Genomic DNA, 27,836 nt, shown 5'->3' with positions numbered 1-27,836 from the left:
AACATTCGTAACGATCAACATCATTTCTTTAGTTTTCTATTTTAGAATTGAACCAAGAAGTTTCACATTATTAATTAATTTTAAACAGTTACATCTTAAGTTTCAGTAAATTGAAGATCAAAACCGTATAATATTCTGCACAAGTAAAATTTTGATTTTAGACCATTGTAAGCTACATAACCTAAAATTTGTTTCTTAACTTGAGAATTAATTTTTCTAGTATCATAATGGTGAATCCTGTCACCCATATATGGGTGACGTGACAGTCAAAGTGTTAAGGGATTTGTAAAAAGTAGTTAATCAGGTTTCCATTATAAATTGATAAAATTATGAAATTTTGCCAAAATGAATATAAGTATTTGCTAAAATAAAATATTAGATCGATAACGATTTCTAACATTCGTAACGATCAACATCATTTCTTTAGTTTTCTATTTTAGAATTGAACCAAGAAGTTTCACATTATTAATTAATTTTAAACAGTTACATCTTAAGTTTCAGTAAATTGAAGATCAAAACCGTATAATATTCTGCACAAGTAAAATTTTGATTTTAGACCATTGTAAGCTACATAACCTAAAATTTGTTTCTTAACTTGAGAATTAATTTTTCTAGTATCATAATGGTGAATCCTGTCACCCATATATGGCTGACATGACAGTCAAAGTGTTAAGATATTTGTAAAAAGTAGTTAATCAGGTTTCCATTATAAATTGATAAAATTATGAAATTTTGCCAAAATGAATATAAGTATTTGCTAAAATAAAATATTAGATCGATAACGTTTTCTAACATTCGTAACGATCAACATCATTTCTTTAGTTTTCTATTTTAGAATCGAATCAGGAAGTTTCACATTATTAATTAATTTTAAACAGTTACATCTTAAGTTTTAGTAAATTAAAAACTCTGATTTCACATGTTTATTCAAAAGAGGCATACCGAGCAAAAGTTATGAAACGTTCGAGTATATCTTTACACGGTTTTTAAAATAAAAATATATGCTGTCTCGGTTTAGCGTATATAAAAAATCGTAATAAAATATATCACTAATTTTTTTTTAAGAGTCAACGAAAAATCGAGTTTTATATCTGCCAACGGTGTGTGCAAAGAGGGCGCTTCTTCTATGTACTTTACTTTAATTAAAAAGTTTCGCGATGAAAAAACTTATGAGTTCTTGAAAATTAACTTTGCACGCTCAACGTTTCGTGTCTTGAATTGTAATGGGATCAGTTCGAGGTCATATTATGATACACGTTTCGTTTCGTTTTGGTTCGATATCGATACTCAAAGAATAAAGCTATATATTTATAGGAAAACATATTCGAACAGAAAGAGATTTTTTTAGACCATCTGGACTGCATTTTACAAATTTTTGTTTGTCTGGAAATCTAACAGAGATATAATATACTACAATATTACTGTTAGTGGGAATTAAAATATTTCCTAAACTAATTATTTTTTAACATAAATAGGCTAATACTTTTTCGTAAAGAATATCAAGGTGCTTTAATATTAATGTTTAAAATTAATTAATAATGTGAAACTTCTTGATTCAATTCTAAAATAGAAAACTAAAGAAATGATGTTGATCGTTAGAAATGTTAGAAAACGTTATCGATCTAATATTTTATTTTAGCAAATACTTATATTTATTTTGGCAAAATTTCATAATTTTATCAATTTATAATGGAAACCTGATTAACCACTTTTTACAAATCCCTTAACACTTTAACTGTCACGTCAGCCATATATGGGTGACAGGATTCACCATTATGATACTAGAAAAATTAATTCTCAAGTTAAGAAACAAATTTTAGGTTATGTAGCTTACAATGGTTTAAAATCAAAATTTTATTTATGCAGAATATTACACGGTTTTGATCTGGCAGTGAACGTGTTAAGGAAACTATTTTATACAAGTGATTGATTCTCAAATAGACCAAGGTTTTATTTTACAAAGTTTGAGCAATCGAGAAGATTGACCACCAGCATAATATACTGTAATATAATATAATAATATGTAATGTAATATAATATAATATAATGTATAGAATATTTTATTTTTGGAAGAAGATTTTCACCATAAGCATGAAATTGCTCTTGCAACGAAGAGGAGTTTCTCTCTTTTTACGCCATATTGGTTTCAAACACATCTAACAACGACAAAGAACTGAAGAGATTTGACAAGAGGATTGAAAGCTGTCAAGTATTAATCGAATCGAGTCAACGAGTTATTAACAAAATAATGCGATTGGGGTTTTCGATGGATCCTGAGGGAAGTTTAAGAGATAATAATTAATTCCCTCGTGATTATAATAATAAGGGGTAACTCTAGCTTTTCGACACTCTCGAAAAACACTGGCGGCTCTCTCCTCTTTGAGTCGACTCCGTCGAGCAGCACAAGTTCCCTCCCCGGATACGCACCCAGTAAACTTTTACGATGAAGAACGTCTCTTCGTACCGATTACAAAGACTCCCCCGTTCCGTGCACCGACGATGAACAACGTAATAAGCTTACGGATCCTACCAACGGCATCATCGGCTTACACGCGCCAACGGAAGCCTGCAAGCTCGCGATTTTGTCTTCACGGAATCCGAAAGGAATGTCACTTTCCAGAAACTTGTAGATTCCGCCTCGCGAAACAAATATTCCAGAAACTAGTAATAAATTTTTCGAATTTAATCACTTTGAATATTTTCGTCAACGTAGTGATAGCAAAATGGACAGATTTTGTTGTATTTAAACGATTAGACGACCCTTATTTAATTCCTCGTTTAGAATATTTTCGTCCACGTAGTGATAGCAAAAAGGACAGATTTTGTTCTATTTAAACGATCAGAGGATCCTTATTTAATTCCTCGTTTTGAATGTTTTCGTCCACGTAGTGATAGCAAAAAGGACAGATTTCGTTCTATTAGGTCGTCCCATATGTTCGTGCCGAGTTTTCTACTGCAACCTGAAGTAATATTTTAAACATGTAAGGAAGGTATCCTTAGTCTGTTTGAATGTGGCGCGTGAGTAGTATGTCGCGATCTCCATACGTGGCGCTAGAGTGACGAGTCGAGGGAGATGTGCCACGAGGGTAAATGCGACATTTATTTGATAGAGTGATTAGTGTACAAGAAGGGTGTGAATAAGAACATTGAATGTTGTTTTATAATGTATTATTTATCGGTAGGTTGGTGGTGTAAAATAAGTAGAAGTGTTCTCTGTAAAAACAAAGACTTTTATTAAATTCAACGCAATGCAATATGACTACTTAATGAATTGACAGTCAATTCTACCTGTAAAAACAAAGAAACAACATTCAATGTTCTTATTCACACCCTTCTTGTACACTAATCACTCTTTCAAATAAATTTCGCAATTACCCTCGTGGCACATCTCCGTCGACTCGTCACTCTAGCGCCACGTATGGAGATCGCGACATACTACTCACGCGCCACATTCAAACAGACTAAGGATGCCTTCCTTACAAACATATGATGGAATTTTTTGAAAAATAGTAAACCTCTTCTCGTTCAACAACTCCTTCCCCTTCTTTTGGCAAAGCCATTGTATCGTCGCTCCAAAACTTGCTGGATATTTTATTCAAATTTAGTTTAACGCTTTTCATTAAAACGTTGACATTTTCAAATTGTTCATCCACTAATAAGCCTAGAGATTGTTATATTTTATATCTTATAAGATTCGGTTTTATTATATGCTAACAGAAATATTTACGCAATCAGGCTCTACCACGATTAAGAGAATTTTGTTCCATAAGCTAGTGTGGATTCCAAACTTCGAACTTTGACACAATATCTATTTGTTTCAAATTTCTATGAATTGTTGATGTTGCTATGTTTGAAATTTCAGAAATCACCTCAACTGACAAATTTTCTTTGTTTTTTATTAGATTACAAATTTTATCTTCATCAATTTCAGAATATTGAACGGCACGAACTTATGGGACGACCTAATATATATTGTTAAGGATCCAAAAGAAACCTTAACATCGCGAGGTTTATGATACGGACGTGACTTTTCCGCTATTTTTGAGGATTAGGCCTTCAAGACATTTTTACTTGCTAAATTACGTTACGGCCATTAAGGAAACTCCAAACTCCACACGGGACATGGAATCCTTGGAGCTTCCTTGCCTCAATAGCGATTGACGTATCGTAAACCCGCGCTGGCACACAGCTGCGGACCACCGGGGTCTCGCGGTCATTGGGTATTCCCAATGTTAATAATAATGCAGCGTTCTCGCTCACTCCTGCATGGTCTACCTGGACACTGGACAGCAGGGTGGGCGGGAATGTTGCAAAATGCAGGAAACGCCCTGCCAAGGTGACAACTTTGAAGATTGGCTTGACCAATCCTCCCACCGGTTCGCGCTGCGCGTTGTCGTCACCTTGGCAGGGGAAACCGAGCATAGGTTAAGGGTAGTTTTTACGTCCTAGGATTAGATTCGTTTTTTGATCGAGCCTGACAACCTCGAGCAGAGTCTCCGCGAGAATACCAAAATTCACGCGTCATCCAAAGAGCAACGGGCTCTTAGTCAGAAGCAACGGGCTTTTACCATCATCGGTTTTCCCAAGGTATTTTGGGTGGTCCTTCGAGCCTACGGCGGAAAGGGAACACAGTAATCTGTGTAATACGCACGGTCCGCGCACTACAGAGCACGAGGGCATAGTAGCTTCGCGGCCGAAACATATATAGCAACCGAGGAGTCGGTCGAGCGCTTGTGAGAGCGCGACCCCTCTGGTGGCGTGCATGGGAGGCGACGCCACACGCCCTACCAAGGTGATGACGTTGAGGATTGGCTTGACCAATCCTCCAACCAGTTAGTTTTCGTCACCTTGGTAGGAAGAGTCGAGGTTAGGTTAAGGGTAGTAGTATTTTATTCAAATTTAGTTTAACGCTTTTCATTAAAACGTTGACATTTTCAAATTGTTCATCCACTAATAAGCCTGGAGATTGTTATATTTTATATCTTATAAGATTCGGTTTTATTATATGCTAACAGAAATATTTACGCAATCAGGCTCTACCACGATTAAGAGAATTTTGTTCCATAAGCTAGTGTGGATTCCAAACTTCGAACTTTGACACAATATCTATTTGTTTCAAATTTCTATGAATTGTTGATGTTGCTATGTTTGAAATTTCAGAAGTCACCTAAACTGACTAATTTTCTTTGTTTTTTATTAGATTACAAATTTTATCGTCATCAATTTCAGAATATTGAACGGCACGAACTTATGGGACGACCTAATATATATAGCAACCGAGGAGTCGGTCGAGCGCTTGTGAGAGCGCGACCCCTCTGGTGGCGTGCATGGGAGGCGACGCCACACGCCCTACCAAGGTGATGACGTTGAGGATTGGCTTGACCAATCCTCCAACCAGTTAGTTTTCGTCACCTTGGTAGGAAGAGTCGAGGTTAGGTTAAGGGTAGTAGTATTTTATTCAAATTTAGTTTAACGCTTTTCATTAAAACGTTGACATTTTCAAATTGTTCATCCACTAATAAGCCTGGAGATTGTTATATATTTTATCTTATAAGATTCGGTTTTATTATATGCTAACAGAAATATTTACGCAATCAGGCTCTACCACGATTAAGAGAATTTTGTTCCATAAGCTAGTGTGGATTCCAAACTTCGAACTTTGACACAATATCTATTTGTTTCAAATTTCTATGAATTGTTGATGTTGCTATGTTTGAAATTTCAGAAATCACCTAAACTGACTAATTTTCTTTGTTTTTTATTAGATTACAAATTTTATCCTCATCAATTTCAGAATATTGAACGGCACGAACTTATGGGACGACCTAATATATATAGCAACCGAGGAGTCGGTCGAGCGCTTGTGAGAGCGAAACCCCTCTGGTGGCGTGCATGGGAGGCGACGCCACACGCCCTACCAAGGTGATGACGTTGAGGATTGGCTTGACCAATCCTCTCACCAGTTAGTTTTCGTCACCTTGGTAGGAAGAGTCGAGGTTAGGTTAAGGGTAGTAGTATTTTATTCAAATTTAGTTTAACGCTTTTCATTAAAACGTTGACATTTTCAAATTGTTCATCCACTAATAAGCCTGGAGATTGTTATATATTTTATCTTATAAGATTCGGTTTTATTATATGCTAACAGAAATATTTACGCAATCAGGCTCTACCACGATTAAGAGAATTTTGTTCCATAAGCTAGTGTGGATTCCAAACTTCGAACTTTGACACAATATCTATTTGTTTCAAATTTCTATGAATTGTTGATGTTGCTATGTTTGAAATTTCAGAAATCACCTAAACTGACTAATTTTCTTTGTTTTTTATTAGATTACAAATTTTATCCTCATCAATTTCAGAATATTGAACGGCACGAACTTATGGGACGACCTAATATATATAGCAACCGAGGAGTCGGTCGAGCGCTTGTGAGAGCGAAACCCCTCTGGTGGCGTGCATGGGAGGCGACGCCACACGCCCTACCAAGGTGATGACGTTGAGGATTGGCTTGACCAATCCTCTCACCAGTTAGTTTTCGTCACCTTGGTAGGAAGAGTCGAGGTTAGGTTAAGGGTAGTAGTATTTTATTCAAATTTAGTTTAACGCTTTTCATTAAAACGTTGACATTTTCAAATTGTTCATCCACTAATAAGCCTGGAGATTGTTATATATTATATCTTATAAGATTCGGTTTTATTATATGCTAACAGAAATATTTACGCAATCAGGCTCTACCACGATTAAGAGAATTTTGTTCCATAAGCTAGTGTGGATTCCAAACTTCGAACTTTGACACAATATCTATTTGTTTTAAATTTCTATGAATTGTTGATGTTGCTATGTTTGAAATTTCAGAAGTCACCTAAACTGACTAATTTTCTTTGTTTTTTATTAGATTACAAATTTTATCGTCATCAATTTCAGAATATTGAACGGCACGAACTTATGGGACGACCTAATATTTAAACGATTAGACGACCCTTATTTAATTCCTCGTTTTGAATATTTTCGTCCACGTAGCGATAGCAAAAAGGACAGATTTTATTCTATTTTAACGATCAGAGGAACCTTTCTGTTTTACTGATAGTAAAATGTAATCTGTGATAACAGAATTTCATTTTTGTTTAAACTATCCGTACTTTTATTGCTCCTTATTAATTACGTCCTTGTTTGCAACGGTTCCCGAGTGTTCCATTAACGAATGGCTGATTAAAGGCAATTTAAGTACTCGATGCCAGTCGACGACATTTGAGTCGCCGTTTTCCAAGAAGCTATCGGTAACAAATTAAACACACTGAAGAATAACGCCCTTTGCGGTTGCATCTCTCGGTAAACGTCAATATTCTCTTAAAGGAAGATTGATCAGTAATGCATTAAACTAGGAGTAATGCATATTAATTCTCAGGGGCATCGTCGTCGATATCTCGAACGTCAATATTTATTTTCGCCTCTCAGCAATTAAACTCCAGCGATTTAAGCCTTTGGCTGTGTGTGTGTGTGGGTGTATACATCTCTATTCGTGCCTTGGAACACTGAAGCTCCTAAACGATCCGTTTCGATCTCGTTAAACATCGATTAAATTAATCTACGAACACGTTAATCTGAAAAATAAAAAATTCGTATTATTTGGGACATTTTATTATTTAAAAATTCAATCTTAACGTTTCCCATCTATTATACGAATAAAAAAAATAATATTCTTAACGATTTTTGTATTGCATCAATAATTACAATTTTCCAAAATATTATATTTCTTATTCAATTTAAAATAAAATACAAATAATGTTATATGTTACATTACACTTCCTATTTTTTATGTTAAGTATGAATTATTTAAACTTGGAAGCCAAAGTCGCTTTTTCATTGTTTGCAGAAAGTGAATTTATACAATTTCTGTCCACTTCATTAAACAGTGGATCCTGGAGATATATATAGGTCGCGAATCTATGGATAAGTAGTTCTTACGACGGACCTATATTTTAGATCAGCATTTTCCAACTTTCCTTCCATAAAAGATCTCTTAAAATAAATTCTCATATTCCCGGGAAACTCCTTAGTTACGAAAACAAAACGAAACTAGGGAAATTTTATAGCAGTGGAGGAAACTGCGGCAGTGAATTTTAAAAAATGCCCGAATAACGCTCGGTTATCTAATATTCATAAACCAAATCTAGCGCTATATTTAAAAATATTGTCATTTTTCACGTAACGTCCCAAATTTATATTTAATCTTCCGTCCACGTTCTAGAAAATATCACTCGTAATAAATTTCAATATTTATCGGCGGACTACTGATCTTGTGCGTTTATCGCGTATGCTAATAGAAATAAATGCAAAACGTACGTAGATAAAAATTTGATATATCAATATAACGGTAATAAATTGTTCAGTTTACACGAGTGCATAAATTCTGCTTACATTTTGCGTGCGTTTCTCGTATTCGCGTACGAGAGTATTTTATTGTCTTCGATCAATTTCATTCGTTACTTTGCATTTATTATTTCCATGGGAAACTTAACACTTTACCGACCGGTAGCGGTTAATTAATCGGCTATCGGTCGGTAAGCGTTGGTCGGTAAAAAAGTTGATGAATACGCTATCGGTCGGTAATGTGTTAATATATTTCAAGCTTTTCAATGGTAGTGACTATTAAAAACATTACTGTTTTTTAAGTGAAACATATTTTGAACAGATAAATTGTTCAAAGAAAAATTAAATTAAATGATCAAAAGTGATGTATCGCAATCTTTGTATTATTCTATTATTCTAATTTATTGTTGATCGTGTATCCCGATGATCTGACAAGAAATAATAAATTTATAGTGTAAAACGGAGTTTAATAAATATTAACAAGATCCTCTTGCTCGAAGGAACAAAGTAAACTATGACGAAGAGAATAAATTACCATAAAGGTATTTTTCAAAACTTCGGAAATTTGTTGGGGAATGTTGTGGCGTACGACAGGAAAACGTGGAATTTTCATGAAAACTCGCTATTCTCGGTAGCTTCACGAGGCGTTTGTGGAACGTCGAGTCTCGTATTTCGCGATTATTTTCCCTCGGAGCACAAATAATCGGCACAACGTTTCCTCGGATGCCGTGAGACGGATATAAAGCTTTCGAAAAACCGTTTATCGCGCTTCCGCGTGATTTAAGGCAGATTTTAAAACTGCTAGCAGATTTCCGGGCGCTGCTTTTGTTCTCGGGATTTAGAAGAACGTTTCGCGCTCTGAACTTCGGACGTGAATACTTAAGCTTTTTCCACGTCTGTGTTGCAATTAGTGGCGCGATAAAAACGAGACACAGAATGCAAGTTGCAGCAATAATCGCGTAACATCATTTTATGTTGAATTATAATATTTCAACCATGGTTACGTTAAACACACGGGATCGTCACAGACCATAATTTACGTCAAAATTTTTGTTTTAAACTTCATCTCTGTTGAAAAATATCAGGTCCCCTTTCATAGGAACTGATTAACACTATGGGTGACAAGATTTACCACTATGATACTAGATAAATTAATTTTCAAATTAAAGCTTCGAGGGAAATAAATTTGGATGGAATTTGTAAATTTCAACAAGGTTACGAAAATAAGTACTGAAACAAATTGTAGGTTATGTAACTTACAATGGTGTGAAATCAAAATTTTAATCTTGCAGAATATTCTACAGTTTTCATCTGGCAGTGAACGTGTTAAATAAATATATGAGCCGTTTATTTTGAAAGTGGCCTAAGGCCATTTATCTTCAAATCGAGATATTTAAGGGTTTGCGTTTCAATGAATTTAAAAATATACGTATAGGATATTAATGAGTCATACTGCTTAAGTGTATCTAAGGGTGTTAAATTTATAGTTCCTATTAAAATACTGGCAATTATTAAGTGAATAATATGCGTTTTCTTATCAAGAATGGAGTTAGGCCACTTTCAAAATTAACAACCAGATTCATTATAAAATTTGAAGGTGGCCAAGTCCATTCAACATAATTTAAGATGCTTCAAATTGAAAAAAACAATACTGAATTTATTTTACATATCTTTAAAACTACAATTTCTTGTCGAACCTTTTCCGTTGGTTGGACGTCTTCGTTCCACAATTTTGCGCTCGACAGCTTCGTAAAGCAATACATTTTGTTTGTTAAAATCTCCCAAACCTCAAAACTTCTAAAAAATATTATTTCTATCTTCTTCATCGTAATCTTTTGTGCAAGCATTCCGACAACGGCAATCTTTGTTTTCGAAAATTTTTTCAAGTACAATATTTCCGGTTTGAGTACAATATCTTTTTCCTGAATTCCGTTTAATCTTTCGCACTTTTTGGATGTACGATTCATCAATCTTTTCTCCATTGTTATTCGTATCTTCATCCCCTGAAGACAAATATTGTTCTATAATTCTGTTTCTTTTTCGATTTTATTTTAAATCATTAGTTACTATTTCTTCTTCTCTATCTGAACTAAATAGTCTTGTAACTGTTCTTCCCCATGGGTGAAATAATTTCTAAAATTTAATATTAAATTTTAAGTTTTATATTAATTAAACGTACTGGTTATTCAACTAACGCAATTGTCCAAAAACTGAGGTTAACTTGTAAATACTAATTAATTAAAATTACCTTCATCACTGCTTTCCGACATTATCAATAGTAAATATCTTGATTTAAGTATAAATGGAGTTAGGCCATTTTCAAACTACACGGTTCAATTATTGAACTAACTCCGAAAACTTATGTGTCAAGAATTATCGTATTTGCTCGGAATATAAACAACCTGAAATGCTTTACTGATAAATAACATGAAGTTGTACATGTAACCATGGTAACCGAAAAAAATTGAAAAATGGAGTTAGGCCACTTTCAAAATAAACGGCTCATATATAGACACTATTTAAATATTAAACGCAACCACTTTAATTATTCTTTAGATATTACATGGTTTAACATAATGTACATTGCACGACACGACTAGAACCGAACAAAAGCCACGGGAATCCCCGCACGATCTTCAACCTTATTACAGGTGGCGCCACTTTGGCCGCGAGATTATGAACGGCTCAACAGTTTCCAACGGTGCTTTAATTTTTATTTGATTCGCTTAATTTATTTGTTATACTAAATTTGTTACTCGTTCGTTTATATTGTCCTCACTAACAGATTTCAATCTTAATAATCTGTTTAATTCTAAATGCAATTTGTAAACTTATACAGAGTGTTCTACTACCCCTGGGAAAAATTTTAACGGGGGATTCTAGAGGCCAAAATAAGACGAAAATCAAGAATACCAATTTGTTGATGGAGGCTTCGTTAAAAAGTTATTAACGTTTAAAGTTCCGCCCGTATTGAATTTTTTTCTCGAAAATGTGCAAGATTTCGGGGGTATGTCTATTCACCAAAAATGATTGCAATTGACCCCCGCAACCGAAAATAATTTCTCCGGACAGATTTGAAATTTTTTTGTTCTGTCGAAAAATTTCACACCTTCTCGAATTTTTTTCTCGGAAGTGGGTAAGATTTTGAAGGTATGTCTATTCACCAGAAATGATTATAATTAACCCCCCTAGCTAGAAAAAATTTTTTTAGAGCGATTTGAAATTTTTTTATGTCCCGAAAAAAGGCACCTGCCCCGCCGATTTTTCTTAGAAATTTATTTTGATTTTTAATAAATTTGGTTGGCGTTGTACAGAAAAGTTGTTTTACTCTTTTTTGTAAGTATCCATGAACTCTAGTTCCCCCGAAAATTTCAACGAAATATATTCACTATTGTAGGAGTTATGACTGTTTGAAAATTGGACCATTTTTATGGGGTTTTTCTCATTTTGCAGAATCAAAGAATAACTTTTCGAATATTTTTGGAATTTTCACATATTGTTTACCAAAATACGCGTTATTTGCCTTTTTAAACATTAAAATCCTTCAATCTGTTCAGAAGTTATGACATTTTAAAGATTCGCATGAAATGACCAGGGGACATTTCTAGCCATTCATTATATTTTCGTTTAGGAATTTTTTCCTCGAAAATGCGCAGGATTTCGGGGATATGTCTATTCACCAAAAATTATTGCAATTGACCCCCGCAACCGAAAATAATTTTTCCAAAACGATTTGAAATTTTTTTGTTCCGTCGAAAAATTTCACTCCTTCTTGAATTTTTTTCTAGAAAGTGGGTAGAATTTCGGGGGTATGTGTAATAACCAAAAATGATTATAATTGACCCCCGCAACCGAAAATAATTTTTCCGGACCGATTTGAAATTCTTTTTTTTTCGTCGAAAAAAGGCACCTAAGTAGATTTTCAGTATGGAATTTTTTTCTCGGAAGTGCGTAGGATTTCGGGGGTATGTGTAATAACCAAAAATGATTGCAATTGACCCCCGCAACCGAAAATAATTTTTTTAGAACGGTTTGAAAAATTTTTTTTTCGCCGAAAAATTTCAACACCTACCCGTTTTTTTTTCTCGAAACTGGATAGGATTTCGGAGGTATGTGTATTCACCTAAAATTATTGTAATTGACCCCCGTAACCGAAAATAAATTTTCCAAACGATTGAAAATTGTTGAATTTAATTGTTAATAACTTTTTAACGAAGCCTCCATCAACAAATTGGTATTCTTGATTTTCGTCTTATTTTGGCATCTAGAATCCCCCTACTTCCATAATTAATTTACGTGCTCTGAAAAGTCCAGATTCTTTGAACAAATACATTGTTAATTGATACTCAATTATTTTTTGCATACAAAAAATATTTTGAAAAATATTAAAATTTTATTTGCTTTATCGTTCATGGTTGCATGCCACTGGACGTTGGTAATTCGACACTCGTTCCATGTTACTCTCTCTCTCTCTCTCTCTGTCTCACTCTCAGTAATCCCAATGATACACGATAGGCTTGATTTGAAGATAAAAAGGTCGATTCGTAGAACAGAAACGCTACCACCCACGGTTATGTGAAACCGAGCGAAACTGATTCAATTTCATATATCCAGAGACTACTGTGTCATATAAACAAGCCTTCTTATTCGATCGAAGCATGAATCTCGATATTTTCAAAAATTTCCAGCACCGTTTCAAAAGTATAATTACTTTTGTTTGGAACTTGTTTCTTGAATCTTTTATTTTCGTTTCTGAACTTCGTCACCAATTGTACAATTTTTCAGCGACTTCGTCTCATGTTTATAAGGTATCAAATCGTAATTTTGAGAATTTTGTTTTTCTCGAAAACGAGCACGATGACCTATATTTTTGACAGCATTGTGCTCCCCTGTTTTTTTCCAACAAGATAGCGTATCGAATTTTTGTTCTACGACGATTTTTGCCGCCGGAGCGATCGTTCGGAGTCGAGCGGACGTGGAAGACGTCGTCACTAATTGTACAATTTTTCATCGACTTTGTCTCATGTTTACAAGGTATTTAAACGTAATTAAAAAATTTTAGAAATCTCCTGCAATCGTTGATTTCAATATAACGGTAAAATTGGTAAAATAAGCTTGATAAAATGATGTTACAAAATTGTTCGTTGCCTCCTGAACAATGTTTATTCAAACTTTTCTTTTCGTTTCCTTGCATTAACGCGGATTTTCGCTTATACGATACTTGTCCAGCTTAACATTGACTACCTAGTAAGCGAGTTGTATTTTTTTTATCTCGAATTTTGACACCTTCGTTCGTTAATAACTCGAAAACGAGCACGTTAACGCGTATTTTCGTTTATATGATATGTGTGTCGTTTTTTTTTCTCGAATTTTGAGAATTTTTTTTTCTTGAAAACGAGCACGTCGACCTATATTTTTGTTGACGACATTATGCTCCCCTGTTTTTTTCCAACAGGATAGCGTGTCGAATTTTTGTTCTACGACGATTTTTGCCGCCGGAGCGATCGCTCGGAGTCGAGCGGACTTAGAAAACTTCGTCACTAATTGTACAATCTTTCAGCGACTTTGTCTCATGTTTACAAGGTATTTAAACGTAATTACAAAATTTTAGAAATCTCCTCCAATCCTTGACTTCAATATAACGGTAAAATTTGTAAAATAAGCTCGATGAAATGGCGTTACAAAATTGTTCGTTGCCTTTTGAACTATTATAAATTTCAAATTGATAACTGACAGCATTTTCTTAAAGCTCACTGCACTGTTCAGGAATGTCAAATCCAAATTGCAAATTGTTGATCGATTTTTAACAGAGTTTGGTTCCGAGGATTTCTGCGTGAATGGCAACGGGCACATTTAATATTTTAATGCTCGCGAAATTCGGGAATAAAGGCTGTAAGCGGCAAAGCGTTTCCGTGGTTCTACTTTTTTGTTGTTTCTGGTGCGACACCGCTCGTCTGAAATATTCACGCGAATTTCCGCCGCTGATGGCGAACGAAACGCAAAATTTTCGTTGCTTAAATAACCCCGTGAACGTTTCACAAGCTTGTCATTAACTGCAGCCACGACAGAAGCAGTCTCACGAAAACGAAACAGCCAGCTGCGAATTTTAAATATTTAGTGTCGAAACGGGCAAATGAGTGGACAGAAATTGTCAAATATTTAGCTTCTTAATTGCGTCGTAACGCTATCTTGAGCTTCGAGCGTTATTAAACGACTGTTTTCACTTTGCACAAATATTTTTTTGACTTTTAGCTAATATAGCAACGAAGCAGATTGCGTTCTTGCCGACGGAGAAACAGAGATGAAAAAAGTAAACTTCTTTAAATGTAAAATACTCAAAGCAATTACTCCTACACACCAGTATTACACTGTGATTTATTATTTCATTTATTATTTTATTAATAATTTTTTTTCAACAATTATTGCATTTCACTAAAATTGATTACTTCTATTTTTGATTCGTATATGGCACGAAGACTTTTAATTTTCTTGTAATTTTACCTAATAATATCGTATAACAATTGAAGATTAAAAATGTGTTACTATTTAAATTGAGTAAAAACTGTTAGAAATAAGTGTATTTCTTTTATAAGTAACTAGCATGCCCCGTCACGGCTTCGCCCGATCTTATGCAAAAGCAATTCATGGCCAGACGATCGTCCTGACATATATATCCGCGATAATGCAATTCTCTCGCGAGAAAGCGCTCGAGAAGCTTCGCCACCTGGCGGTAACATCGCAGTACTGCTACGGGCGAGGTATCGCGCGGGCCGAATATTTCCAAATTTCCAAATTTCATCTGCTTTTCGTATATTTGTCCCATCATATTTTTTATGAATAGCTCTGCTTTTCCAATTCTTCGAAACTAATTTAATAAAATGCCTTATTAAGACTTTTAGTCCCGAAAAAAACAATTTTGTAGTACCCCCATGTCTTTATATTCTTTCATGTTCTCTATACAAATAAATTATAATTCTTTTTTGCCAGCGAATAAATGATTACTTGTTCGAACATGTATTAGTAAAGTTTCGAATTCGAATTAGTCATCTTGAACTTTGAATATTTTCTGACACATTTCGGTCGTAATTAGAGTATTTAAATATATTTCTGTTTAAGTTATCTGTAAATTCATCGAAATATTTCACTGTGTCTATTTTTTTTATGTTTTTTGACCATTTGACTAACAACTAATTCGTATTCAATAATTTTCCACGCCCATTTCATCGATTATCTATTATTCTTTTTCAGATAAAATTTCAAAACTGACTTTTGTATAGATCATTCAATTTCCATAATAATTGTTCTTTTTTTTGCATTAGTTTCCGTTTAATTAATCTCTAGCTATAGATATTAATTAATACTTTCGTTAGTGTTTTTTCACTTACAATAGAAATATCAATTTTTCACATTTTATATAATTTATTTCAAAGTTACAATTTTCCAAATTTTCCAATTCTTCGAAATTAATTTAATAAAATGATTTAAGATTTTTAGTCCCGAAAAAACAATTTTGTAGTAACTTCTATGTCTTTATATTCTTCCATGTTCTCTATACAAATAGAAAATAAACTTGTATTAGTAAAGTTTCGAATTCGAATTAGTCATCTTAAACTTTTTATATTTAACTAGCATGCCCTATTATGCAATTCTCTCGCGAGAAAGCGCTCGAGAAGCTTCGCCACCTGGCGGTAACATCGTAGTACTGCTACGGGCGAGGTATAGTGCGGGCCGAATACGCGCATGCGCGCGCAAGTAGACTGTCGTATACAGGGGTCACGTGGTCTGCCAAACGGTCGTACACATGAAATCTTTGCATATAAATTTCATGTTAATAACGCGCTTCTGAGGCATGCTTCATAGCCTATGTCTGTCCTAGAGTTTGCAGGAATAACGTGTCAAAATTTGAGGAAGATCGGTTCAATAGGTCTTGAGTTTTGCGCGAACATAAAAATCGGCTCTCTCTTTATATAATACTATAGATTGCACCCAAGCGCTTAACAGCAATTTGAATAAGTATTGCTGCCACAAAAATGATGACGTTGACGTTCCCAATAAATCTTTTGGTTTGAAGCTACAGAGGGATTTGAAACTGTTATTACTAGCGCAGATTTTGTAAATATCAGGAAGTTTGACTTTCAGGTTTCTCAAATGTATTGGAAGACCTTTGTTAAAAAGTTATTAACGTTTAAAGTTCCGCTCGTACTGAATTTTTTTCTAGAAAGTGGGTAAGATTTCGGGGGTATGTCTATTCACCAAAAATGATTGTAATTGACCCCCGCAGCCGAAAATAATTTTTCTAGAATGATTTGAAATTTTTTTGCGTCGATAAATTTAGGCATCTAATTAGATTTTCAGTAAAGAATTTTTTTCTCGAAAGTGCGTAGGATTTCGGGTGTGTGTGTAATGACCAAAAATGATTGCAATTGACCCCTGCAATCGAAAATAATTTTTCCAGAACGATTTGAAATTTTTGAATTAACATAAAAATCGGCTCTCTCTTTATACAGGGTGTTCGGCCACCTCTAGCAAAAATGTTAATGAGCGATAGTAGAGGCCAAAATAAGACAAAAATCAAGAATACTAATTTGTTGGTGGAAGCTTCGTTAAAAAGTTATTAACGTTTAAAGTGCCGCTCTTACTGAATTTTTTTCTCGAAAATGCGCAAGATTTCGGGGGTATGTCTATTCACCAAAAATGACTGTAATTGAACCCTACAACCGAAAATAATTTTTCCACAACGATTTGCAATTTCTTAATTTTCTCGAATAATTTCACACCTTCTCTATTTTTTTTCTCGAAAGTGGGCAGGATATCGTGGGTATGTCTAATGACAAAAACTGATTGTAATTGACCCCCGCAACCGAAAATAATTTGTCCACAACGATTTGCAATTTTTTTTCTCCGTTGAAAAATTTAGGCACCTAATTGGATTTTCAGTAAGGAATTTTTTTCTCGAAAGTGCGTACGATTTCGGAGGTATGTGTAATGATAAAAAATGATTGTAATTGATCCCCGCAACCGAAAATAATTTTTTTTAAACGATTTGAAAAATTTTTTTTCGCCGAAAAATTTCAACACCTACTCGATTTTTTTTCTCGAAAGTAGATAGGATTTCGGAGGTATGTGTACTCACCAAAAATGATTGTAGTTGACCCCCGCAACCGAAAATAATTTTTCCAGAACGATTTGAAATTTTTGAATTTAATTGTTAATAACTTTTTAACGAAGCTTCCGTCAACAAATTAGTATTCTTGATTTTCGTCTTATTTTGGCCTCTACTATCGCTCATTAAAATTTTTGCTAGAGGTGGCCGAACACCCTGTATAATAGTATTGATTTTGAATTGATACTTACGAAATAAGAATATAATTTGATTCTAAAGATGTGAAATATTTTTTTATTTATGGAGGGGGTAGCAGGTCAAGGTTGAAAAATGTTATCGAAATGAATGTAAAACCAAAATTGTAGCACTCTGTAACAAACAAATTAACAAACTGTGAAAAGAAATTTCAAAGAATATTGTTTTCAGAAAAAGAAATACAATTCATTACAGTGCGAATCGCAAATTTATTATTAATAATATTTTAATAATACAATACATCGAGACAAGCATTTCCAGAAATGTTTATTTTCAAACATCAAATTTGGACAATATTACAGCAATACATAAAGACAAGAGTTTTCAAGAAAGATTATTATAATAAAATAATCATACAGTTTACAATATGGCAATTCTTACATCAAATTCAAATATATATTCTATTCTATTTAGAATCTGTCAATAAAGTTGAAAATAGTGCGTTTAGAAAAGATTATTTTTCAAATTTGTTCGTACAATTAATAACAATACATATCCCATCTGGAGTTTAATTTGAATAATAAGTATCCCAATTAACACATTACCGACCGATAGCCTATTAATCGACTTTTTTACCGGCCAACACTTACCGACCGATAGCGTATTAATAAACTTTTTTACCGACCAACGCTTACCGACCGATAGCTGATTAATCAACCGCTACCGGTCGGTAAAGTGTTAAGAAACTATTACATATGAGATAGTATATAAAGATAAAATTGTCACAAAATGTTATTTTTAAACACGAATTAACCATAAGGTACACGAATACAAAATTCTAAACAAGTGCATAAAATACTTCCGTGGAATTAAAAATAATATAGTTTTGACTATAAGCTTGATCACAAATATTTCATCCGAGTAAGATTATAATCTTTAACACAGTCAGTTCCGTGGTATCAAACTTTCTATTTTGTACCATAACTTTCTGAAAAATTCTACTAATTTCACGTTTAATACATATCTATTCTACCAGTCATATATAGCAAAAATAAATTGTATAAAAAAAAAGAAATTGAATTCAATCAAGTTTCGTATCGAACCAAAGTCACGCTTAAAAAAACTGAGTTTTGAAAAGAAACATTCATACGTAAGTACAGTTCTCTTATTATTAAAGCTCAAAATCAAGGACTCGTGCATTCATTCCATTTTCGAACGTTTAACGAAGTCGTGTAAGTACAAAATACAAAAAGAAACGACGATAAGGCTAACAAAAAGAAAATAATGTATTAAAAGGTACAGAATGTATTTGTTCTTGACTCAAGACCTCAAGAAACTGTTTCCGGAAACGGAGAATCGACCTGTTCCGGTCAAGGTGTCGAGCTGACAGCGTAGCTAGAAGTTAGGGTGCTGCTGCTGGCGCTTTTCTTCACTTTGAAGGGATCTTGGGGCACGGTGATCCCCTGGTTGGACTTTTTTTTCTTATCGTTGAATCCGCATCGATTCCTCAGCGCCTGATACACTCGTGGCTTCATCACGAACAGGATGAATATAAGTAAACCCTGAAGACAGTTTATCACGTCGCTCGGATAGAATGCTTCGTGTCTCCAGGAGAAATCGGTGTACGTATTCATGATGGAGGACACTATCTCTAAGATCCAAAATATCCCCATGACCACGAACAGTTTTACGATCATGATCAACCTAAATTGATAAAAAAGAATTAAAGACAATTTAAATTAGTATCTATTATTTAACGTTCGTTGGGGTTTTACCATTTTTAATCTCGTTCAGACACGAGTTTATTTTATGATTTATAGTAAATTTCTTATTAATTTGTACAATGGGTATGGTTAATTGCCCATCTTAATAAAACTCAGTAGATTTACAATCGAAAATATTTTATGTGTGCTTTTTTATTCGTCAAATTTTATTTTAAATAGGTGATACTAGGAGTTTAATGATCTAATATATTATTTATGGGTTTATCGAATAAATATACAGAGTGTTGGACCACCCCTGAAAAAATTTTAATGGGAGATTCTAGAAGCCAAAATAAGACGAAAATCAAGAATACCAATTTTCTGATTGAGGCTTCGATAAAAAGTTATTAACGTTTAAAGTTCCGCTTGTAGAACGGCGATCTGCGCACGCAGCTATCTACAGACTTTGAAGGTTAATAACTTGTTAACGAAGCCTCTATCAACAAATTGGTATTCTTGATTTTCGTCTTATTTTGGTCCCAAGAATCTGCTATTAAAATTTTCCCCCAATCAATTAATAAACGATTTTATACTGTATAAATCAATAAATATTCATATTAAATAGAACCATCTTATTAAACGTACTCCGTCCAATAACTCAGGAATCGTTAAGCTTAGACGAAACGTTTAAATTCTATGTTCGAATGCGTGAATTGAATTACACAATTTAACCCCTTAACGCTCATATTTTTCGGGTTAACCAAGAATGATCAGTTTTCTTTATTGGATTTGTTTCTAAAAATGTGGTGTTTGTTAATTACAATGTTGTATTCGACGTATAATTTGAAGGAAAACAAATATTATCATCCTTTAAACCATTAGATTAAACAAATATCGTTTTTCAAAGCAGTCAGACTCGGGCATGAACGTTAAGGAGTTAAGAAAAGAAACTACGATTAAATTCAGGTTCTCCACCGATTCAAAAGTGTAGAATCTTCTTGAAATGGTGACACGTAATTGCCTGGCACCCTGTACGATGCTTCTTTTCTAATGGAGTGTTATACTAATACTTTTTAGGCTGACTGTATCAAATTCGTGGAGTTTCACTTAACCTCGGTATTTAACACTAGTTTGCCCAAGGAAGTCATTTTGACTGCTTTTTAATTTCAATTAGAAAAACAATTATGTATATAATGACACAATTTCTTAGAATTTTGTGACTTTTGCACAACATATAAATGCGTTTATTAATAATTATAGTTACCTCCCCCCTCCTCCATTTCCGGTATATATATATGTGTTATACCTATATCGCCCAAAAGCAGTCATTCTGACTGCTTGGGAAATTTTAAATAATCAAATGACTCTTATTATTGAATTGAGTAAATTTCTTATATGACCAGTTCGACTCTGTATTGAAATAACAGTTTTCATTTTTTTTCGATTACCAACACATGATAACATACAAGTACATGATAAATTGTCGATTTGGGCGTACCTAACCCAGACCTAACCCAGACCTAACCCAGACTTAATTCAGACTTATTCCAGACCTAACCCAGACCTAACCCAGACTTAATTCAGACCTAACCCAGACCTAACCCAGACCTAACCCAGACTTAATCCAGACCTAACCCAGACCTAACCCAGACCTAGGTTTGGGTTAGGACTGGGTTAGGTCTGGCTTAGGTCTGGGTCAGGTCTGGGTTAGGCCTGGGTTAGGTCTGGGTTAGGTCTGGATTAGATCTGGGTTAGGTCTGGGTTAGGTCTGGGTTAGGTCTGGATTAGACCTGGGTTAGGTCTGGGTTAGGTCTGGGTTATGTCTCGGTTAGGTCTGGGTTAGGTCTGGATTAAATCTGGGTTAGGTCTGGGTTAGGTCTGGATTAGACCTGGGTTAGGTCTGGGTTAGGTCTGGGTTAGGTCTGGGTTATGTCTCGGTTAGGTCTGGATTAGATCTGAGTTAGATCTGGGTTAGGTCTGGATTAGATCTGAATTAGATCTGGGTTAGGTCTGGGTTAGGTCTGGATTAAGTCTGGGTTAGGTCTGGGTTAGGTCTGGGTTAGGTCTGGAATAAGTTTGAATTAAGTCTGGGTTATGTCTGGGTTAGGTCTAGAATAAGTCTGAATTAAGTCTGGGTTAGGTCTGGAATAAGTCTGAATTAAGTCTGGGTTAGGTCTGGGTTAGGTCTGGATTAAGTCTGGATTAAGTCTGGGTTAGGTCTGTGTTATGTCTGGGTTAGGTCTGTCTGGCAATACGTATTAAATGATTAGATCAACATCACTATTAATTATCGAAAATTATGTTCAATTTCACGTTTTATAAAACACCTTGTACACACTATCCATCTACGTTTCTTTCTCCATTTTGATATCACATCGTCGGTAGAAAGCGCAAGAAGAAGGTTATCGATCATCGATTGAATGCATCATGATCGAGCGAAAAGAATTGATTCCAAAGGCAACCACAGGAATAAAAACACCGAAGACAGGAAGTTGGAACAATACTCGATTGTTTTCTTATGTAAGAGTCGAGACTCGAGACGAGGTCGATCGGACCCACCTGGTCAGAATCGATATTCACCCTAATTGTTGCCCCTGTAGTCTCAAGTTGTTTATTTTATTTCTGCGCCCTAAATTCATAATATTATAACATAATATTAAAAATTAATTTTAAACAAATTTCTTTACACATTAGTTAGTCTTTCACAATGCAGTCATTTTGACTGCTTTTGGCCAATATAGGTATATACTAAGTTTCAGTCTTTCTAGTGTTAAGGGACAGTCGATAGACTCACTTAGTTTTGTCGGCGTGAAATCGTTTACTCCTAGGATCCGAGGGGTCAGCAACCCTTCTTATCTCGGCTTTCACCTTGCTACAGTGATCTGCCGTGAGAATGAAGAACACCACGTTGGATATCAGCTGAATCGCCACTGGCCCTCTGAAGAAAATCAGTTCACCTTTGCCTGTAACATAAACGCGTTTAAGTGAACCATCGATAACACCAAAACGGCATCTCGCTTTAACACTAAACCTACAATGACCTGCCAAATGATCGATTTTAAAATTTCGATTAGAATTTCTAACGTACAATGTTATTTTAGCGCCATTTAACTTCACGACTTTTCTTGTAGTATACATATGTACAATGAATTATCTCACAAGGGAACGTCACGACCTGTCAAACTGGGATTTGAACCAAATTTAGTAGAGTTGTAGGGGCTGATGTCCAAATGTAATCTGTAAAATACTAGACTAGTTTATGGCCAGCCATTTTTGAAAAAAATGACTTTAAAGTTTAAAATTTCTATCTATCCCGTTACAAAAAACTCAAATCTTTGGCTAAACTATTGATGGTACGCCAAAAATGTATTGGACTTTTGTGTCACTCTCGTCGAGACCTGAAATTAAAAAAAAACGAATTCGATTCGACAACTTCGAAATTTTAAACTTTAAAGTCATTTTTTTCAAAAATGGCTGGCCATAAACGTCTAGTATTTTACAGATTACATCAAGATCTGTAGAACTAGCTGGCATAAAAATTGTGGCATGCATATGGCCGCACGACGACGCTTTACATGAGAGTACAGTATTGCCTCTATAGAAGCGACGCTCTCGGGGCTCAACGCTCGCCTATAGCGTGGACGAGAAACGATTCTTGATACAGTATTGCCTCTATAGAAGCAACGCTCTCGCAGCACAACGTTCGCCTATAACGTGGATGAGAAGCGATCCTTGATACAGTATTGCCTCTACAGAAGCGACGCTCTCGGGGCTCAACGCTCGCCTATAGCGTGGACGAGAAGCGATCCTTGATACAGTATTGCCTCTATAGAAGCGACGCTCTCGGAGCACAACTTTCGTCTATAGCGTGGATGAGAAACGATTCTACAGATTCTCGTATGATAGATCAACTTTAAAATAGTAAAGGTGAATATTGATTTGTCAGTAACGTAGATATACAAATTGTGTTCAGTGAATCGTTTCTGGCTGTCTGTGATATTATTCATACTTCCTTCTTTAAAGTTGGCTATAGTTCACAGCGATTAGTAAAACTTTCAGGTAAGAAGTATGTACAGTATTGTCTCTATAGAAGCGACGCTCTCGGGGCTCAACGCTCGCCTATAGCGTGGACGAGAAACGATTCTTGATACTTTGTTGACGCCTACTGGAGGCGGCGAGTGTAGAAAAGAACAGTGAGCATATGACAAAGAGGGACTGAGCGCCCGAGCATCGCCGAATTTGCTATCGCTTTCTTCGCTTCGGGTCGCCTGTAGCAAAACACAGGCGATGTTTACGCGAGCCTATACGAAATCGGTGTTCTAATTCCGACCTCTACCTCTCTTGGTAGAGGTCGCAGAATGAAATACTGATTCTGTATAGGCTCCCGTCAACATCGCCTGTGTTTCGATACAGGCGACGTGAAGTCACTTGACCGATGCATGCCTTTGATCGCTTATTGCGTTAGTAAATAGAATCTAAATTGTATATCGTATTTGGTGTCATTTTAATCAGAAAAGTGTCACGAATATGTTGATGAAATTTGAAAAAAGGAAGAACAAAAATAAAGATGAATTTCGTTGTTGATTTAATATTGTATATGTACTAGTTAAATCGTGTCATAACTTCAGTACATATATGTATGTATCGCTCGTTTACTGCAACAGTGATATGACTCAAAAAGATACAACTTGCGAATTTGAACTGTTTAACCAACTTATTTTACTCTGAGTTGTCTCACGATTTCGGCAAATAAATGATAGGTCAATTAAATTACAATTCCTTTTTTCAGGTGAGGATACACTTTAAAGAAAGGACAAATGTATATTATAATTTATGAAAAAAAATAATAAAAATTATGTTGTACTTGATCTTAGTTAAATCAGAAAACTGTCACAGACACGTTAAAAGTTTCAAAACAAGAAAAGGAAAAATAAAAAATTTGTATTATTGCACTATTGTTGCCTTAGTAATTTGAACCCGTATCGTATGACAATGTTCAAACGCGCCGCTATCTTGGAGAATCGCCTATAGGAAGGCACACTCGCCGATATAGGGGGCGCTGAGTTCTAACGGTACGCAGTGGGGATACGATATTTGCCTATATCGTGGACGAGTTACCAGCTTATATAGAGAAAATACTGTACTGGTCGACTGTAGAGGAACCCCCAAGTGAAGCTCGCCACGCAGTCACGTGGAATCTAGTACATGTGTATTACTATCGAAACAGTTTTACAATTTCGCTCTATGATTTATTAAACTCGAATAAATTACATTCTACATTATTATCGAACCACAAAAATTACTAACGTAAACCCACCAACCGATATATTCGTATGTTATAGAGCTCCCCATTTAACACTCTCACAATCTCACAAGTAACACTACCCAACTGATACTCATTGATTTGAATGAAATTTAACGTACTTATTAAACACCGAAAAATATTAAATACGTGTTTTTTTGTTTTGCGAGTAAAGAAGGTCATTGAAACACCGAGACAGTAGTTCCAAGCGTGTAGCATTTTGTCTCCTTGCTTACTTTTTGTTTTTCTAGATATTGTCATAAATATGGAGTAATGATCGGAGCCCCAAGTTTCATTGTTTACTTCTACATTGATTTTGTAAACTACATATCCTGATGAGAATATAAGACCTAAATTGAACCTAATATCCTTATGATGTTGAGCATAGTAGAGTTTGAATTATGAAGAAATAAATCTGATTTGATATAACTATTGAGAAGTCTTTCGCCGTTAGTATCATTGGTATTGGAATTCCAACTTGTATGATGGGCCTTGAAATCGCCCATCAGTATTGCGTATTGGCTTTTATCGACCTGGCTGAAGATTTCGTCCCATTGACAAGTATCACTACCCAACTGATACTCACTGATTCGAATGAAATTTAGCGTACTTATTAAACACCGAAAAATATTAAATACGTGTTTTTTTGTTTCGGCTCAATACGCTTTTTAGGGGTAGAAAGCACCCCTCAACCTCTGGAGATGGAAACGTTTGTGGCTAATTGTTTCTTAAAGGCTACAGTTTCTGAAAAAAGTACTAAATTCAGAGTCGTACAGTTCAGAGTGATGCACTTGATGGCGTCCTTGAAATCGACCTTGAGGTCGATTTTCAAGGTCATTTGAAAATCATTTCATGTTTATCAAAGGGAGTATTTTGCTTTTCACCCCGAAAATCGATAGAGCGTAAAATTTTACATTCATTGTCAGAGCGTTGATGGTTTGTAAATGAAACAAGCTTCTGCAATTTAAAATTGTTTATTGATTCAACCAATTAAGGCAAGATCAGTCAGTAATTCGATCAATAAAGAAATAAAAAGTTAATTATTCATTCGAATAAGGTGAGATGTGTGATCGAGATCCAGCCAGTGAAGGCAAGATTTCATAATTTCTTTTCACATATGTCTATGAATATAAATTCCATTGTAATTGGCATTATTCTTTTTATTCATGACAATAATGAGGAATAGCTTTATCTTCTATCGCAAAAAAATGCTCCATACACAGAGAGTTGGTACACCATGCACATTTTATTACTGCAATGTTATTGCAGATTTTTCCAAAGTTACTTACAAAACTTTTTTCTGCTTCTTTGAACCTATTTTCCCATAACGTCTGATTTTTCCTTTTTTGGGAAAATAACGCAACAAATCAATTCTGAAGATAGATTAGAGTCATCGCATAAAATTACTGATTATAAATACCGGAAGCGCTCAAGGTCCGGCAACTGCTAAATCCGGCCGGTCCGGTTATTATTTCCAAATTTAATTGACCTTGAAAATCGACATGAAGGTCGATTTCAAGAACGCCATCACAAGTGCATCACTCTGAACAGTACAACTCTGGATCTAGTACTTTTTTTCAGAAACTGAATCCTTTAAGAAATAATTAGCAAGAAACGTTTCCATCTCCAGAGGTTGAGAGGTGCTTTCCACCCCTAAAAAGCGTATTGAGCCGAAACAAAAAAACACGTATTTAATATTTTTCGGTGTTTAATAAGTACGTTAAAATTCGAATCAGTGAGTATCAGTTGGGTAGTGTTACTTGTCAATGGGACGAAATCTTCAGCCAGGTCGATAAAAGCCAATACGCAATACTGATGGGCGCCTTGAAGGCCCATCATACAAGTTGGAATTTCAATACCAATGATACCATCGGCGAAAGACTTCTCAATAGTTATATCAAATCAGATTTATTTCTTCATAATTCAAACTCTACTATGCTCAACATCATAAGGATATTAGGTTCAATTTAGGTCTTATATTCTCATCAGGATATGCAGCTTACAAAATCAATGTAGAAGCAAACAATGAAACTTGGGGCTCCGATCATTACTCTATATTTATGACAATATCTAGAAAAACAAGAAGTAAGCAAGGAGACAAAATGCTACACGCTTGGAACTACTGTCTCGGTGTTTCAATGACCTTCTTTACTCGCAAAACAAAAAAACACGTATTTAATATTTTTCGGTGTTTAATAAGTACGTCAAATTTCATTCAAATCTGTGAGTATCAGTTGGGTAGTGTTACTTGTGAGATTGTGAGAGTGTTAAATGGGGAGCTCTATAACATACGAATATATCGGTTGGGGGGTTTACGTTAGTAATTTTTGTGGTTCGATAATAATGTAGAATGTAATTTATTCGAGTTTAATAAATCATAGAGCGAAATTGTAAAACTGTTTCGATAGTAATACACATGTACTAGATTCCACGTGACTGCGTGGCGAGCTTCACTTGCGGGGTTCCCCTACGGTCGACCAGTACAGTGTTTTCTCTATACAGGGTGTTCGGCCACCTCTAGCAAAAATTTTAATGAGCGATAGTAGAGGCCAAAATAAGACGAAAATCAAGAATACTAATTTGTTGGTGGAAGCTTCGTTAAAAAGTTATTAACGTTTAAAGTGCCGCTCTTACTGAATTTTTTTCTCGAAAATGCGCAAGATTTCGGGGGTATGTCTATTCACCAAAAATGACTGTAATTGAACCCTACGACCGAAAATAATTTTTCCACAACGATTTGCAATTTTTTAATTTTCTCGAATAATTTCACACCTTCTCTATTTTTTTTCTCGAAAGTGGGCAGGATTTCGTGGGTATGTCTAATGACAAAAACTGATTGTAATTGACCCCCGCAACCGAAAATAATTTTTCCACAACGATTTGCAATTTTTTTTCTCCGTTGAAAAATTTAGGCACCTAATTGGATTTTCAGTAAGGAATTTTTTTCTCGAAAGTGCGTACGATTTCGGAGGTATATGTAATGATAAAAAATGATTGTAATTGAATCCCCGCAACCGAAAATAATTTTTTTAAAACGATTTGAAAAATTTTTTTTCGCCGAAAAATTTCAGCACCTACTCGATTTTTTTTTCGAAAGTTGATAGGATTTCGGAGGTATGTGTACTCACCAAAAATGATTGTAGTTGACCCCCGCAACCGAAAA

The 27,836-nt window shown here is 34.9% G+C and overlaps 1 protein-coding gene across 3 annotated transcripts in view; it reads right to left on the bottom strand.

Annotated features, from left to right (window-relative positions):
• Nucleotides 1-18,358: 18,358 nt before the first annotated feature.
• LOC122403620 (G-protein coupled receptor Mth2) overlaps nucleotides 18,359-27,836 on the bottom strand; it is a 141,210-nt gene continuing 131,732 nt past the window's right edge. For all 3 annotated transcript variants that reach the window (XM_043407236.1, XM_043407235.1, XM_043407238.1), the window contains 2 exons: nucleotides 22,166-22,334; nucleotides 18,359-19,372 (listed from right to left, as the gene is read on the bottom strand). In XM_043407236.1, the coding sequence (XP_043263171.1) occupies nucleotides 19,039-19,372; nucleotides 22,166-22,334 (503 nt within the window). In that variant the 3' untranslated portion in view covers nucleotides 18,359-19,038. The remainder of the gene's footprint in view (nucleotides 19,373-22,165; nucleotides 22,335-27,836) is intronic.

The sequence above is a fragment of the Colletes gigas genome, unplaced genomic scaffold, assembly GCF_013123115.1.
Source record: "Colletes gigas isolate AHSC1104 unplaced genomic scaffold, ASM1312311v1 Colletes_gigas_Sc00064, whole genome shotgun sequence".
Lineage (NCBI taxonomy): Eukaryota > Metazoa > Arthropoda > Insecta > Hymenoptera > Colletidae > Colletes > Colletes gigas.
The sequence above is the reverse complement of the archived record's forward strand: the minus strand, read 5'-3'. Positions and strand labels throughout refer to the sequence as shown.